The following is a 17707-nucleotide window of genomic DNA, read 5'->3' on the forward strand; positions in this document are numbered from 1 at the left end:
GTTTGTGTGAATAACTTGGCTCAAACCCTGTAGCCTTCAGCGTTGTGGTATAAAGTTAATGACGTAGAGATTCATGTGCTAGTTGACAGCAGTTCGCTGAGCAGCTGCATGTTTCTCTCATTGTGTGGTTGCTAAAACCATTAAAAAAAAAGCCCGCATTTCTGCAGCGCTGAACGGCAGCACTGGGTTCCAGATGCACCTTCGGAACTTCGCGAAAAGGCAGGGCGCTTCATCCTTGGCGGAGCCCCCGAGTGACAGCGCGGCCGGGCTGCTGCCTCTGGGATGATCAAAACTGCCCGGAAAGCTAAGTGGCTGTGTTCGCCTTTGGAGGGGGACAGTGCGGCCGATCAGTACCCAGGACAGTACCAGTTGGAGGCAGTCGGAGCCGGTGCCAAACGTGAGGAGAGGTCACGGCAGATTGTGTGTTAATGCTCAGAGCACAGAGGCAATCTGACTGGCTACTTGTAAGCTGCACATTCTGCCTCTCTCTCACATTCACTCACTCACACTCATCCAGTCACTGAAACTCATCGCGGAGATGAGCCGTCGCCAGTTCAGCTCCGGCTGAGAGAATTGAAGTTTTTCCTTTTTTAAAGAAGAATACATATAATTCAGTCAATATTTACAGCTTCATGTCGGCGTGTATCCACGGGAACATACGGATGCCATGGTCACCTCTGTTACGGTAAGGAGGTTCTTTCTGTGGGTTTAAGTCTGTAGCCTAGAGTGGGGCAAAGTTGAAAGAAAATAAAGGGGCTTCAAAGTGAATCGATGGAGCAAATATTTATTCCTTCATACAGTTGCACAGTGAAGTTTTACGACGCGAATAGTTGGAAGAGACGTCTGGAATATATAGAAGGCAGTTCGTGCAGAAGGGGGAACAGACATACGGTTTGCATTAAAGGGAGCTCCAGTTTCTTCTCAGATTGCAGGGTTGCTGCAGCTGGGGGCTGGGGGTTAGGAGCAGGAGAATGTGCTGCTAAAGAAAGGAGAAGGGGCGTTCGTTGGAGCCAAAATATAAAGTGGGAGAGGGGTTTTGCAGGGGGCAGACTGCAGTGAAAAGTAGGCGTCCGGGAGCAAAACGCTGCTCTCTAGAATCCTGAGAGCTTGGAGGTTTGAACAGAGACTGGCAAAATAGAGGCTGTGCCACTGTCACAAGCCGCCCGAAACACTAACCCACAGACACACAAAGAGAGGGACACAAAGTCTCCCAATCCCCAGATAACACGCTTTAAGTTAATCAGAGAATCTGCTGAGGACGGGCTGGGTGGAGAACGAATGAGGAAGACCCCTGGAGGGAAGGTTTTTTGCAGACACTAACAACCCTCACCCTCGGAACCCAGCACCTCACTCCCAGACAATGAAGTCGGTTTGAGTGCCAACAACTTAAAAGTGGGAGGGGGGAGGAACATTTCAAACTAACGTGTTGTAACAAAACAGAAACTGAGCAAATGTTGAAGCGGGCTTCAAAACCTTGCTTTTCTTGCAACTTTACATTATGCAATCGTTGAGAGAAATACAAATCGGGCAGGTTTTTTTTAAGGCGGTGGTTTTAATGAATAGTGTGAACAGCACAGATCCCAGTCTCACTCGGGAGCATCATTAGTTCAGCCTTGGACTGAAATTGAGCTGCAGTCGGGGAACCTGGTATGTGGAAGGAAGTTGCACGCGTCCTTTGAAACCGAAAGTTGGTGTGACCACCCTCCCCCCGCCCCACCAACTCACCACCGCCCCCCCCCCCCCCCCCAAACACCCGAGCCCATCAGCGGCAGATAGCGTGGTTCGAATCCCCACTCCTCTCCTTACAGTCCAGCCCTTGTTCGTGCGTTAAAGAGTTTTTTTTCTTTTAGTAAACGTGCTCCATCAGTTTGACGTGTATCTGGAACATTTTGTTGGACTGTGTCAGTTACCGGGTCGAGCTCTTTCTACGCTTTAACATTGATTTATGGTTCACGGCGTTTCGAAGTGACTTGAACTGCAGTCAGCTCAGTCACACACATGCTGGCGAACCCCTTAGCAGCCGGTTTCGCTTCATTTTTATTTGTCTGAGAAAGCAGGAATAATTGCATATCGTATTTCGGATAGTTAATCTCAAATTGGACATGCCTGACCAGCACCCTGTCTTAGAGGGTGATTTTGAGGCTTTATAACACAGTGTGCTGATCCCAGTTTGCAGGCAGGGCTGACGCTTTGTGCTGGACTCTGTGAAAGTAATTCACACTTTGGAGGAGATGTAAACATGAAAGGAAGGGTGACCTCATTCTCCGGACTACCTTTCATTCGACTTTCGACACAGCTGTCCACTCTGCCCTGAACACCTCTTTGAAACCAGGCTCTGCTGGGCCAAGCTCAGTCATTCAGGGTACCTGAGGCGTTAAGCCACATGCACACAGCTACATTAAACTGCGGTGGTTCAGCTTAAGGCAGAGAGGAAAAAAGAGCTTTCTATCCATCTCATCTCCCCTGTCAACTTCGCTGACAGGAGTATCACACCAAATGCCTCCCCATTTGGGCATGGTCCAACCCTTTCCCTCTCCCACGTACCAGACACACAGCCCTTTGATGATGATGTCGCTGTTTCTCAGCGTGTTAGGCTGTCCCAGGTTTAGTCCCCTGGAAGTGGCCTCAGAGCTCCAGGCTGGCCTCATTCCGCCTCCCAGCTTTCCCACAGTTTGGTCCGTGTCGTTAGCTCCAATAAACTGCTCACACATCTCCGGCCGCAGGAGGAGACTTCAACCCAGCCATCTGTCCCAGAGGAAGAGTCATTGTCATCGTGCCACAAGTGTTGAGAGTGCAATGTGCCAGAGGTAACAGTGAGCAGAAATAGTAGGAACTGCAGACGCTGGAGAATCTGAGATAACAAGGTGTAAAGCTGGATGAACACAGCAGGCCAAGCAGCATCAGAGGAGCAGGAAGGCTGACGTTTAGGGCCTAGACCCTCCTTCAAGATGGGAATTTCTGAAGAAGGGTCTATGCCCGAAACGCCAGCCTTCCTGCTCCTCTGATGCTGCTTGGCCTTGCGTTCATCCAGCTCTACACCTTGTTATCTCTTGTAGCAGTGAGCAGGTTTAGCGTAGCTCTGATTGACTGGTCCTGTCGCTTCTGTCTTATTTGTAATGCGAGAGGAGCACCTACTTCCCATGAAGGTGAGACCGAGAGAGAAACATTTTCCCTGGAGTCAGAACGTGCCAACATCCTGGACCGACGTGAGCAAACTCACCGCAGTGGGTGATAGTTCTGACAATCACCATATCGAAAGACTGCGTCTCTTTACAGAGACTGTCAGATTAGGACACCAGAGTTAAGGTCAGCCTGGACATGATATTGGGAGCTCCATGATGGCTTCGGGATAGACAGACAAGGGGAAATCGGATTGACCACACTGTTCAAAACATGATTTGAGGTAAATGGTCTAATTTAATGTCCCTGTACAACTGGGTATGGCCGGAGTGTGTGCATTGAGGTGTTCCACATGGACGGGGAGGGGCTTTTAAAAGGCCAAGAATCAGGTTCACAAGTGATATTGACAGTGCAGGACCCCCGGAAGTTCCACCTCCCCGGGTCAAGTGAAGCTCTAAACTGGGGAGGGCTAGCTCAGAAATGAGCGAACGTATAGTTGTTACATAGCGACGCAAAAATGCCTTCGTTGTGAAGACAACCCGAAACCCCAAATCTGCCGAAGAGAATGAGCAAGTGGATGGAAACAGCCAGAGGCCGGATTTTGTGCTTTATTACCCGCGGTCCTACACGAAATGCAGAGGAACTTTGGGCTTTCAAACTCCGAAAAAGAAAACTCCCTTTTGAATGAAGAAGAACGCATTGTCTCTCACACACTTACATCTATCTTCTGTAATCCTGTACCAAACATTGATCGAGAATTCCACGCCCACCTCCAGCCCCCACATCAGGTCTGGAAAAAGTGCTCAAAACAAAAATTATATGAAAGCGCAGTTTGGCAGATGTCAATGAACCATGACTGGAGAGGAGTGGGTGAACTGTGGCCAGGGAAGGCCACATGGCAGGATAGGACCTGGAGAAACTATGATCCCTCACCAAAAGCACACTAATCCCAATGATAGGGAGCTGAATGTTCTTATCTGCTTAATTACTAATATACTGGTGAGGAAAATGAGGAATCCTGAGGGTTAAGCATAGTTGGTAGTTCCCTAGCTTGCAGAATGCGCGTCCATCAGGAAGAATCAATCAACACTGTTAAAGCTGCCCCAACTGATTTTTTTTGCATCTGTGATTCTGTAAAATTGCTTCCGAGTGATTTCGATGAAAAGCAGATTCAATTCCACAAAACAATACGCGCCGTCAGTATTCCTGCAGACTCGGACTGCTTCTTCCTCCTTTCATTTGACCATAAAACACCAAATACTTCAGCAAAGGTGTTAATAAAAAGCAAATGAGACTACAAGCTGCGTAGCCTCTTCGGGTGAGAAGGACCATTAGCGTCTTTCGCTTTAAGAATTTATCACCTGCATAAGCAACTTCAATGGTTTAATACGTAAGAGAATGTTAAGATTCCCAGTTTGAGAAAATTTGTTCAAAATTGGATTTTGGGTAGGAAAGAGTGTTTCTATGGATAAGAGCGACACCTCTCGACAATCAGCTCAATTCGGATTCAGATCTGTCGCAAAAATGAGGACACGTTTGTTCTCCAGCATAAATGACATGTGCTAATCGGTTACATTTGGCAATTACTCAGAGACCAAGATAGCTTTGCTTCCTCCTTAAATGTAATTTTATTAAAAGCTCTCTCTATTTACCTGACACCTTTTTTTCTACACAATACCGGTGCCAATGAACTGAGCAAAGTCCTAGGATCCTGCTCAGCACTTGGTCTTGACTCGATTTCCATCATTTTAAAGCACCTCGCTAAACATGCTCCTCTTTGATCATACAGAATATTCCAAACACTTGCAAAATTTTAGCAAAATAGGCCGAAATACTTTTAACTTACCAATGCATCTTTCTAAAAATACCGAAAGAGCTGCCGATGTTGTAAATCAGGAGCAAAACCAAAGTTGTTGGAAAAGCTCAGCAGGTCTGGCAGCATCTGTGCTGGAAAAAAAAGTTCACGTTTCGGGTCCGGTGACCCTTGCTCCGAACTGAATCTTTCTATTGGACGCTTAGGCAAGCTACACCCCTTTAATTTCACGGTGTTTTTTTTTCAGATTGAGTGATGGCATATCTATGGATGCTAATTTTTGTTTTCTGAGCCCAGCCCAGACTGATGAGTTTTAAAAAACTACTTCTAATACTACTCCCACCCAGTTAACTCCCTGGAGAAGTATCATTGGACATTGCACTATGTGGCTGACATTGACTGTATTAAATGTATCTTACTTGCAGAAAACGGAACAGAATATAGGGAGATTTACTAGAATGGTACCAGGCATGAGGATGTCAATTGTGTGGAGGGACCAGAGAGACTGAGACTTTTAATGCTTTGATGGTATATAAGTTAGGGTCAGCCAGCATGTGTTGTTCATGCTTAATTGAACTTGAAAAAAGGTGCCTTGCTGACCATTTTAGACGGCGATCAAGAGTCAATTACCTTGTCGTGGGACTGAAGTCACAATAAAGATCAATCTGGGTGAATACAGTCAATTTTGGTCACAAAGAGAGTGAGTCAACCAGATGGATTTTTAATGACAATAGTTGCATGATCGTCATTATTGGACCTAGTTTTCAGTTCCTGATTTTTCAAAATATTGAACTAACCCCATTGTCTGGGCCTCTGCAGTATTGATCCAGTGACATCACCACCTCAAGAGCTGTCCTCCTTATAGCAGGAAAGGTCAGGGGTAAATTAGTGGCAATGTTACAAGTAATGAAGGATTTTACTTGCGCCGTTAGGGAGAAATTGTGTTACTTTCAATAGCAGGTAGGTCAAAACCAGACAGCAGCAATTTAAGTTAATTAGATAAAAAGGATTATGGAGAAAGTGGAGATTTTTTGCATAGTGAGTTGGCATGATCTGAACAGCACTGTCAAGAAGTCTTGGAGGTAAATTCAGTAGTAATTTTCAAAATGGACTTCATATACATTTGAACAGGAAAATGTGGAAAGAGGATAGTTCTAGCAGAGAACTAACACTTGCATGTTAGAATGAATTGTCTCCTTACATATGCAGCCATTCTATGATTCAATGGAATTATTGAGCTAGCATTATTGAAGTGAAAATGTCATATGTTAACTGCATGCTTCTCAGTTCGTATTCACCTTAACTGAAAGTATACGCTGCATTAACAGACAACTGCACTGTATTATCAGAGGCACCTGGTTTCAAATAAGATGTTAATCTTGTTCAGGTGCTTGTACAATAACAGGGTAGAAAGTACACCTATTGTATTCATTTGGCTGTGATGTTCAGGTCATTAGAGTGAAAGTTGCAAAGCCAAAGTGTAATTTCTATCCTTTCAGGTCACTTACTTGGCAAAGAGAAGAAAGCGTACTAGTTTTTATCACAAATGTACATCTTCCACTTTCATGATTAAAACAGATTATGTATGACATATTTTCATGGGAACTTGCCATGTGCTGAGTCACTATGACATTTATCTAGAAAAACAACAGCAAATGCACCTCTAAAGTAACTAAGCAATGGCAAAGTAAACTGGATGCTGAAAACCTGGAATCTAAACAGCAAACAGAGAAAACAATGAGCAGTCTGCCAACATCTGTAGATAGGAAAACAGAATTAACATTTTGGATTGTTGGCTTTTCATCAAGTGATTGACATGAAACATTAACTGTTTCTCTTTTTTTAATGCTGTCTGATCTGCTGAGTGTTACCAGACACTTTCTGTTCTTGTCTCAAAAGTAACTGATTAGTTGTGAAGTATTAGGCTGAGATATGCTGAGAAAATGTATATCATGATTTATCAATTCAATCTTTCTAACATAAGTATAGTTTTACTTAAACCTTGTTAAAAGAGCTTGAGCACGTCTAAAAAATCTAAAGGATAAATAGCATGAAAGTAATGTTGGCTTAATCAGTTTTGAATTTTGCATCACATGCCCCAGAATTATCATTTATTTGCTGAACAACTAATGGAAAAGACAGTGGAGAAAACCAAAGACAGCTTAGGGAACAAAAGTTGCAACCTCAACACTTCATTCTGCAAAATGCATTTTGAATATCATAAACGAGCCCATTACTTTAAGTTAATGGCAGGAAGTTGCAGATCAGCAAGGAAGAAATCGTAGGTTTCTGCCAGTTCCTGCAACAAATTCACAATGTAGAATACAGAAATCAATGGTAACATTGCTCTGAACTTCTAACAGTTGGATTCACTGCAGGATTGTCATGAAAATCATACATAGTTATGTATTCAACTGTACCAACTGTTACAGGGATAATGGGAACTGCAGATGCTGGAGAATCCAAGATAACAAAGTGTGAAGCTGGATGAACACAGCAGGCCAAGCAGCATCTCAGGAGCTACATCCTGCTTCAGTATATACTAGTTTAGATTATGCTAATCTAAAAATGTGGTCATCTGATAAAGTTGACAGAGAAACTTTTGAGCTGTGCAGCATTCGTCAAATTCCAGGATGTACAAACTTTAGAAAAAGGAGTAAGACAATTGGCCTTTAAACCTATAGCATTTGTCAACAACTGCCTAACTTGAATCCGCTTTCCTGCATGACTGCCATATCTTTTAATACCCTTTGCGCCTAATAAAATATATCAATGCTCTGCCCTACTTAATAATTGAGCATCCACAGCTGTCTGGGGTGTAGAATTCCAAGAATTCACCATCTTCTTAGTGAAGATATTTATCCTCATATTAGTTCCTAAATGGCTGACTTCTTATTTGAGACTCTGACTGTGTTCTAGATTCCCCAAACAAGAAAAGCATTTTCTCAATATCTGAACTGCCAAGTACCTTAAGAATCTAAAGATTGAAAATACAATGCTTCTCAGGCTTCTAAATTCCAAGAAAAGTTGGCCTATTCAATCACTTCTTATAGAAAAACTTCCCCTTCCAGAAGCCCAAGTAGTGAACATTTTATATTTTCTTCTGGACTAGTAAGCTCTTTCTTTATTAAAGAGACCAAAACTGTACAACACTTTCCATGTAGGGCCTCATCTATACCCTGTATTATTGTGGTATGGCCCCATTGCTCTTATAATCCAAATCTTTTCAAACTGTATTTGACATACTACTTATTTCCTAATTGTTTGCTCCAATGGTATATAAATGTTCTATGAAACTTATACAAGGACAATTTGCTTTCTTGGGATGCAAATGTTTCCCACCCTCTCACTTATCAACTTGATTTCTATGTTTTTCCTACTAAAGTGAAAAACTGCACATTTTTCTAAATTATATTCTCAGTTATGGTTGGGCCCACACAATCAACCTGTCTGTGTTCCTCTGGAGCTTCAGTGCATCCTTCCCATTGCTTTCTCTCCTATCAAACTTTTCATTGTCATCAACTGCTGATACATGATGATTAACCTCCTCACCTAAACCATTAATATGGATTGGAAACAGTTGAATCCTAAGTATAAATTGTTGTTACAACCATTGTGTTTTCTGTCAGAAAATCAATGCTTATTCCAAGGTAATAAAGTTTTTCCACTCCCGTTAATCCTACGTTTATGCAATAACTTCACATGTAGCAAGTAAAAACAAGTTTTAAGAACTCAAATAGACTACATTTGCTGATTACCACATATCCAGCTTACTAGTTACCCTCTCAAAAAATACTAACAGTTTTGGCAAACACAAGTTCCCTTTCATAAATTAGCCTCAAATTTTCTCAATCATATGCTGCTTTCTGTGTGCCCAGTTGCCGGATTCTTAATGGATTTGAACATTTTGCGGACTTCTGGTGTTACTGGCTAACAGGCCGATCCTTCTCCATTTTCTCACTTCCTACTTTCTTAAATAGCAGAGGTATGCTTATCTCCCATTTCACCAAAACGTTCTAGAATTTAAGAAATTAGATAAGATCAAAATTGATGCGTCCACTATCCCTGCAGTTACCTCATTTAAAAGCCTAGAAAACAGGTCACAAGGTCCAAGGTGTCTATTACCACTAAGTCCTAGTAACGTTTCCAGAATTTTTTTTACTTGCAGCACTAGTCAGTGATGCACTTGCCTTTTACTTATTTTTCTAATTAACTGGCTCAGAGATATTATCACACACCTCCGGACCAGGTGGGACTTGAACCCACGTCTCCCAATCCAGGAGTAAGAACACTGACTTGTCTTTTTGTTATCAGGAAGGGATCTACACAATGAAAACTTAAATGGTATGCAAGTAACAAAAAAAGTCTGACTGCTTGTTTTCCTGATCATATTATTGAAACGCATTTTGGGATAAGATTGACATGATAAATTGAATTGACTCAAACTAAAGCAATGCAAAAACAGGCATTAAACTGAAGGTAAAACTGTAAAGATATGGCAGATAATTGTACTGTAACAAATTCACAGCATTGAACTTTGTAAATAGATTTTGATTCAAGAATGCAGTAGTTGATCGTAATTTTGTTTCACGTTCAGATCAAACAGCATATTGATTTTGAAGCTCTAAGGGTTTTGCATGTAATTTACATATGCTACCAGTGCTTATGAAGAAAAGAACTACCAGAACCATGTATTGTTTTCGTGTATTGAGGTACTTTTTATTCTATTTATGGGTTAGTAACTATTGGCACCCTTCCTCTGCACCAGAACATTCCTGTGAATCATAGGAGTCCGTTAGCCAGTTCTCACTGTCTGTAGCAGACTGTCAGTGTGCCTGTTCCTACTGTGGGGTTTGAACACCTTTCATACTGCTCTATTGCCAGCTCAGGTAATCCAAGCTGCTATCCATCTAAGACTTCACTGACTTCACCTGGTGAAGGAGCGGGGCTCCAAAAGCTGTGATTTCAAATAAACTTGTCGAACTTTACATTGGTGTCATGTGACTTCACCTGATAATGAGCAGCGCTCAGAAAGCTTGTGATTTCAAATAAACCTGTTGTATTATAACCTGGGTGTCATATGACTTCTGACTTTGTCCACCTCAGTCCAACACTGGCACCTCCACATTAATATTGAAACAAGCTACTTCTTCATTTGTTCATGTTCTTTTCTCTTTGTGATCCAAGAATCACAAAATTCTTGAGTAACTCATGGTGACAGAGATTCTCAGTGTTGATGATGAGCAATCCTTTTTTGACTTCTCTAACCCCTTGTGATTTACCTCACCTTCCTGGTTGCAATTCCATTCAGTCCTTGAGTGACATGTTATAATTGTTACATTACACATATTCAGAGTGTCATGGCAAAAGTTGATGTGCTGAGTTATGGGTTTCCTCCTACTTATTTTCTTTGTATTCCTTCTCTTCAGCTCATGCATCTTCTATGAAAGGGAAGTCTTATAAATGTGATTTTGTTGCTAAACCTAATTTGATAAAGATAGCAAGTACTAATGATTAGTGGCACTTTACATGCAATTTGTTGTTTTGCAGTGAACATACACACATTATTCGTTGACAGAACAGTTGTACTGTCACCACAAACAGTGCCCTTAGGCCAGAAAATGCCTCTGAACCTAAACCTCAATCCTGGTCTATTCATAGGGCATAAGAGCTTCATATAGGGCATGCTACATCAAGGTGCCTGCCTGTGGCATAAATTAAATGCAGTTTTATCCTGTACATTGAAAGAGAGGAACTATGTGGGTAATGGTGAGGCCAAAAGGTGCAGGAGATTGGAATGTGAAGTGCTATGCTGCATGAAGTTCAGAGAGGACAAGTGAATAGCTTCAATCTTGTTTGGATTTTGCTATGGGCAATCAACATTCTTTCCAGCTGCTACTTCTCTTGTCTCTGTTTGTACTCTGCTGTAATCCTTTTCAAATGTCCTCATTACCTCTCTGATATACTGCACCCATATCAAGTAACCAGAGAATTTAGCCTTAACAATAAACTTATGAGAGGTTTACTCAGGCAAACGTAACTGACTCTTAATGGATGAGGGGCATGGCATAAAAATACACAAAATTGGCACTATCTTGTTTAAAATTGAAGAATCAAAGTCCAGGGGCCCAGGCTTATTGTACCAAAGCTTAGGTGGTGAGCTAACATGAGCTAACTTGGAGATTAAACAATGCCAAGTTTATGTTTTAAAAGCTTTTCAAATGTACAAGAGAAAACTTGTGCAGGGAGGGCATTAATCATGCCTTGGACTGATCCAGTTAAGAATTGTTGAGACAAAAAGAGGCATAAAACTTAAGGAAATGTCACTAACTGAATTCAGACTAAACAATTGGATAGATTTGTGTGAGAAAAAATATCTTTGAAGAAATGTTAAAGGAAGAAAATTGACCCATTAACGTGCATTGGAAAAAATGCTATAGATTGATTTAATAAGATCATTGTGAGTGGATTGAACCCTATTTGCATTAACAGAATGTGAGCTAAAGAATATTGATGGATATAAAATGTAGTCATCAGTTATATCTTACAACTTAATGCATTGGCTAGGACGCAGATATTTTGCAAAATGTATTGACTTAAATTATTGGCCTAAAAGCAGAAAAAAATCCTTTGGATCCTGACATTCCATACATTTCATGTTGGGGTGCATGATAACTGATACAATTTGTTCAAGATGGAGCAATCATTCTATTTTCACTCTCAGGATTATAACTCCCCTTCTTTGCGATAGGAAGTAATCTAGATTTAACTATAAGAAGAATCCAGAAATAAATTTCATCTTATGGCACTAAGAACCACCAGGTTTAGGGGTGTTGATTTTATTTTGTTGTTTTTGGACTTTATTGGAGTGTGCGATTGTAAATATCTGACACTTTAAGACACATGCACTTCAATTTGCTAATACTCGCAGAAAATGTCATGATTTTAAGGTTAAGCTACTAATGAGGCAAAAGAGCAGCACAGAATTTTGCAGCACAGAACAATACTTATTGAGTTTGCCATAGCTTTTTTGCACTATCTATCTACTTAGTCCCATTGTTGGTGCTTGTGTCAATCTAATTTGTGATGGTGGTGGCATCCTGCTATTTGTGTAAGATTATGGGCATCCAGCATATCAACTCCACTTGGGTTGGACTAGTTTCAAAGGGTGCTTTCGACTAATGGGTGAAGAAACCAATTTGTGAGAGGCAGGCTGTGCTACAGTACCAGATACGAGTTGGTTTTCTAGCATCACTGTGGGTCGTTGTTCTGGCTGTTGTTGCCTGTTGCCACACTTCTGTAGTCCGTGATCATTATAGTGACACATGTGGGCCACAGGTGATGTTACCATTTTCCTCTATGCTCAGCAAATGGCTCCCAGGTGAAAGAATGAGTATTTTGTATCTTCATGTCATCCTTGCAAGCATTCTTGAAGTTATTCACTTGATGTTTAAAGGTTGTTATGATTGCTGCTTTCAGTTTCTGAATGGAAAACATCCTTTAAACCTCTCACTTTGTTCTTCTGATATGTTGTTTTATGGCGAATGGGAATTTTTCTCTTCATTTATACACCATTAATTCTTTTAACTTTGAGGTTCAGTTAATTTTTTTTCACTCATGAAAAGAGTTCCAGTTTCTCTAGTCTCTGTCAATAATTCAATGATTGGTTTTCATAAGTATTTTAAGCTTTGATTTCCTCCCTAAAGAAGGATGCTCAAAACTGGACACATTCAACAGCAACATTAAGCAATAGGCAAACTCAAGTATTCAAAGTTTCCTGATCAGCATGTATCGCCCCAACATTAGCTTCATCCAAACGGTTTCTTGTTGCTGCATCAGCAATGAATTGCCATTGAATAGAATGAAGTTTTTTTTTCAGTTTTGTAGAGATGAACTAAGCTAACCATGGATAGCTGAGATTTTTCCATTTCAAAACGTTCTTTTAATGGCATGATATAAGCTAATTACTATCAGCCAAGCTCTCCAGCACTGAACATTAATAGTTTTTATGTAGTCTCATTTGTTTGTGTGTAAATCAGTGTTGGAGATTTTAAAAATGAAAAGTTCACTTTTCTTGCTTTTTTCTTTTCTAACCTTTCTTGTCCTCTTTCTTTATGTTTCCTTATTTTACTTGATTTGATGTTGAATGTATCCATTCTAGTTTATATTTCTTTTTCTCTTATGTCATTGATTTTTCAATCTGACTATCTACAGAGATGCACAATTGCTTTCACTGTTCACCCAAGCCCAGGTCTGTTTCCCTTACTAGCACAGTATTTACCTTTAGGAACTTATGTTAAGAATGTAAAAACCTAAACATGTGAGAAGCCCTCTAGATGAAGGCACTGATTGATATCATATCACAAACTGTGTCCTAATGTTCTAATGGTAACCTAATCAACAATTTATATTGCTTTAGCATTATCTTGATTATCAGCATTATTTCTCTTGTTTGTAGTCTGTGACCCTATTTATAAAGGTAGGTGTGCACATAACTGTTAGCCATTTTGTCAACTTGGCTCTTTGATTTTGAAGATTTGTGTATTTGAATCCCTGAGAAACTCTGTTTTTCCATTTATGTTGTAATTTCATGTAAACTTCCTGTCATTCCTTCTTTCAAAAATGGAATTTTGCACCCCAGGTGGAGCAAATGTTTTCCATTGAGTATGCCATTGCTTTCTGCAGGATTTGTCCACTTAGACCCATCCTTGATGCCTTTATTAATCTAATCTTGTACCTGTCTTCTCCCGTTCTCCTTTCTGAGGTTCGGTCCATGGACATTGTTTGGAATGGTCCATTTATGGGCAAAATACTGCAATTGTTTGCCATTGCTTTCTGCAGGATTGCTGACCTGGAGATTCTCTTGCTTTCCTTCCAAAGTGTGTTGTGTTACAGTTTTGCACACAAAATTTCTTCTGCCCAACTTCCTCATCTGCCCATGACTTCTTGTCTTAGCTAACTGGCTTCATCACGAGTGATTTTCTACCCTATTTTTACATCATGTACAAATGCTAATATTTCACCTTTAACCTGGACCTAAATTGCTAAAGCATGTAATAGTCCTCTTATTGTCTACTGGGAAGCATCATTATATATTCTTCCAAAGTGTAAAACATTACAGACAATTATTTTCTGTCTATTTTTCTTTAACAATTGCTTTATCAATATTGTTTCATTCCTTCAGTTTCGTGGAACATTTTATGAATTTCCTATTTGGCACTATAAAGTTCTTTTGAAAATCTGTTATATACATCCATTGGTTTTTATAAATCAATACAGTCCATTTTTTTTAAAAGAGCGTTATTAAATATACCAGACATGACTTAGCTTTTAGAATATTTGTTGGCAGTCTTTAATTAGTTTATGTCTTTCTCATAGGCAGTAGTTTTATATCTTTTTATGGCCTGCAGAATCTTAACATGTGTTAGCATAAGGCTGGACGGTCTGAAATGGCATGGTTTATTACTTTTCTCCTTATTGAACAGAGATGATACATTGACAATGCTTTAATAGTCTTGTATACTCAAATGTACTAAATCAATAATTGTGGTCCAACCTCTCCTATTTCCTCTAATTTGCCTCAGCATTAGGATTCTACCAGTGTATGCTGTCCTTTCCAGTTTGTGTTGCAAAAATATTTCCAATATTGCTTCCTTATCAATTATTATTCCATTCGATTGTTCCATCTTTTTGCCTGGACCCCTATCATTTTCATGAAATAGTGGACAGTTCCGTGTAAACTGACGCAATGTATCAATTACACTGTTACATTATTCACCACTAGAAGATTTTCTTTTTTCATCACAATTGTTCCCATTGTTCAATTATCCTTCCGCAGTCCATGTGTTTATAAAATTCTTTACGATTTTCTATTATGTTACCTGTCTGTACTTCTTGATATCTGCCTCAGTCTTTGTGATCATTTTTATCTTCTCCTATGATACCTTCTAAATTTTGCTTACTTTAATTTGAATCATTTGCCCTGAATTTTTCATTATGATGGCTTATTTTATTTTCAAAACTACTTTAAGAAGCAATAGCCTTCGCTGTACTACCATTTTTTTGTTTGGATATATGCATCATCGGAATCCTATACGTCTTCTCATTTAATGTGTCTCATGTCTGCACATGGTCTGCCTGCTTATCTGTTCATGCTAATTTATGCACTTCTTTCTCGTTGAATATAGCTTTCATTCAGCACATTTAAAAAAAAATTGTTTCCTGGCCTTGTTTAATTTTTGTAATAAGACTGAGTGTATATTTATTTCCTACACATTCTCAACCCTTACTTTATCAACTTGTGATAATTCATCACCTGGAATTAAATCAAGTATTACTCGTTGGACAACATAACAAGCTAAACAATAATCCTGAGTGCAATGCAAAAGGCCCATCTCCCTTTATCATTCATTCCCCTCTTTATCTAATTTACCATTGCATCATTAATGTCATGCATTATTAAAGCTTATCCTGCAAATATCCAACCATAACATTTTAAGTATGCAACATGCAATCAAGCCAAAGCAACAAATTTGAATTATACACAAAGATACCTAAGCTTTTGAAGTCAGATCTGTTGGACACGTGGGCTGCTCATGACCGTAGGCTTATAAGCTGGACCCATTTAGCCCAAGTCCAAACTGGAGTCTTCAGCATATTCATAGGTGAATTGTGCCAGATGATATATTGGTGCAGACGTTACTGTGCATGCAGTGAATGTCTGCTGGAACTATGGAGATCACATTGGAAATCAGCAAGCAAAAGCGATTTGACTCTAGTGCTGCAATTTTAACCCACCAATTAATGCCCTTCCTCAACTTACACAGCAGAACATGCTTTCAGCAGTTGAATGGATCCCCTGCTGGCATTATTTAAAAGGGTCAACAGCTACCTGCTTGTTAATTGCTAGTTGATTCCTTTGGGCAGTTAATATCCTTCTTTTAAAGTATTTGGTACTTTCAATAGTATGTTTTTGTTACAAAAGTTTACAGGGAGTGATAATCAGCTGCTGGAGGACTTTATGCTGACATCTATCCATCTTCAGTATAGTGCTTTGCCCAATTACACTTTTGGTTGGAATGTAACTTTCATTGTATTGCATTAGAATGTCATTGTTAGTCATTGGGCACTCAATAGTTAGACGGACAGATAGAAGGTTTGTTGGGAACGAAAGAGACTCACGGTTGGTGTGTTGCCTCCCAGGTGCCAGGGTCCGTGATGTCTCAGATTGTGTCTTTGGGGTCTTGAAGGGAGAGGGTGGCCAGCCCCAAGTCATGGTCCACATAGGCACCAATGACATAGGTAGAAAGAGGGATAGGAATGTGGGTTTCAGGGAGCTAGGGTGGAAGCTGAGAGCTAGAACAAACAGAGTGGTTATCTCTGGTTTGTTACCCGTGCCATGTGATAGCGAGGCAAAGAACAGGGACAGATTTCAGCTGAACACGTGACTGCAGGAATGGTGCAGGAGGGAGGGCTTCAGGTACATGGACAATTGGGGCTCATTCTGGGGAAGGTGGGACCTCTACAAGCAGGACGGTCTCCACTTGAACCAGAGGGGCACTAATATCCTGGGTGGGAAATTTGCTAGTGCTATTTGAGTGGATTTAAACTAGCTCAGAAGGGGGATGGGAAACTGAGGTGTAGTTCTAGTATACAGGAGGATAAGAATAGGGAGGACATGGACAGGACCTCACTGTCACAGGAGTGTGCTGGAGGACAGCAAGCTGGATTGAAGTGTGTCTACTTCAACGCCAGGAGTATCTGGAATAAGGTAGGTGAGCTTGCAGCATGGATAGGTACCTGGGACTTCGATGTTGTGGTCATTTCGGAGACATGGATAGAACAGGGTCAGGAATGGATGTTGCAGGTTCCAGAGTTTAGATCTTTCATTAAGATCAGGGAATGTGGTAAAAGAGGGGGAGGTGTGGCTTTGTTAGTCAAGGACAGGTGGCTGAAAGAACTTTTGATGAGGACTCATCTACTGAGGTGGTATGGGCTGAGGTCAGAAACAGGAGAGGAGAGGTAACACTGCTGGGAGATTTTTATAGGCCTCCGCAAAGTTCCAGGGATGTGGAGGAGAGAATCGGCAAAACTATTCTGGGCAGGAGTGAAAGGAACAGGGTGGTCATTATGGGAGACTTTAACTTCCCTAACATTGACTGGAAATGCTATAACTCTAGTACGTCGGATGGATCAGTTTTTGCCCAATGTGTGCAGGAGGGTTTCCTGACACAGTATGTCGAAGGGCCGACAAGAGGGGAGGCCACACTGGATCTGGCACTTGGTAATGAACCAGGCCAGGTGGTTGATTTAGTGGTAGGTGAGCACTTTGGAAAGAGTGACCATAATTTGGTTATGTTTAGTTTAGCAATGGAAAGGGATAGGAACATGCCACAGGGCAAGAGTTATAGATGGGGGAAGGGCAATTATAATGCGATTAGGCAAGACTTAGGAGGCATAGAATGGGTTAGCAAAATGCAGGGGATGGGGACAATCGAAATGTGGAGCTGGTTAAAGGAACAGACATTGCGTGTCCTTGATGGGTATGTCCCTGTCAGGCAGGGAGGAAGCGATAAGGTAAGGGAACCGGGGTTTACTAAAGAAATTGTATCTCTTGTTAAGCGGAAGAGGGAGGCTTATGTGACGATGAGACGAAATGGTTCAGATGAGGCGATGGACAGTTACAGATTAGCTAGGAAGGATTTAAAGAGAGGGTTAAGAAAAGCAAGGAGGGGACATGAGCAGACATTAGCAGTTAGAATAAAGGAGAACCCT

General features: G+C 40.8%; 1 protein-coding gene across 1 annotated transcript in view; it reads left to right on the forward strand.

Moving 5' to 3' along the window:
• The first annotated feature begins 214 nt into the window (after window positions 1-214).
• ntf3 (neurotrophin 3) overlaps window positions 215-17707 on the forward strand; it is a 35411-nt gene continuing 17918 nt past the window's right edge. The window contains exon 1 of the mRNA XM_048553689.2: window positions 215-685. Within this exon, the coding sequence (XP_048409646.1) occupies window positions 668-685 (18 nt within the window). The 5' untranslated portion in view covers window positions 215-667. The remainder of the gene's footprint in view (window positions 686-17707) is intronic.

Source organism: Stegostoma tigrinum, chromosome 25 (genome assembly GCF_030684315.1).
Source record: "Stegostoma tigrinum isolate sSteTig4 chromosome 25, sSteTig4.hap1, whole genome shotgun sequence".
NCBI classification, from domain to species: Eukaryota; Metazoa; Chordata; class Chondrichthyes; order Orectolobiformes; family Stegostomatidae; genus Stegostoma; species Stegostoma tigrinum.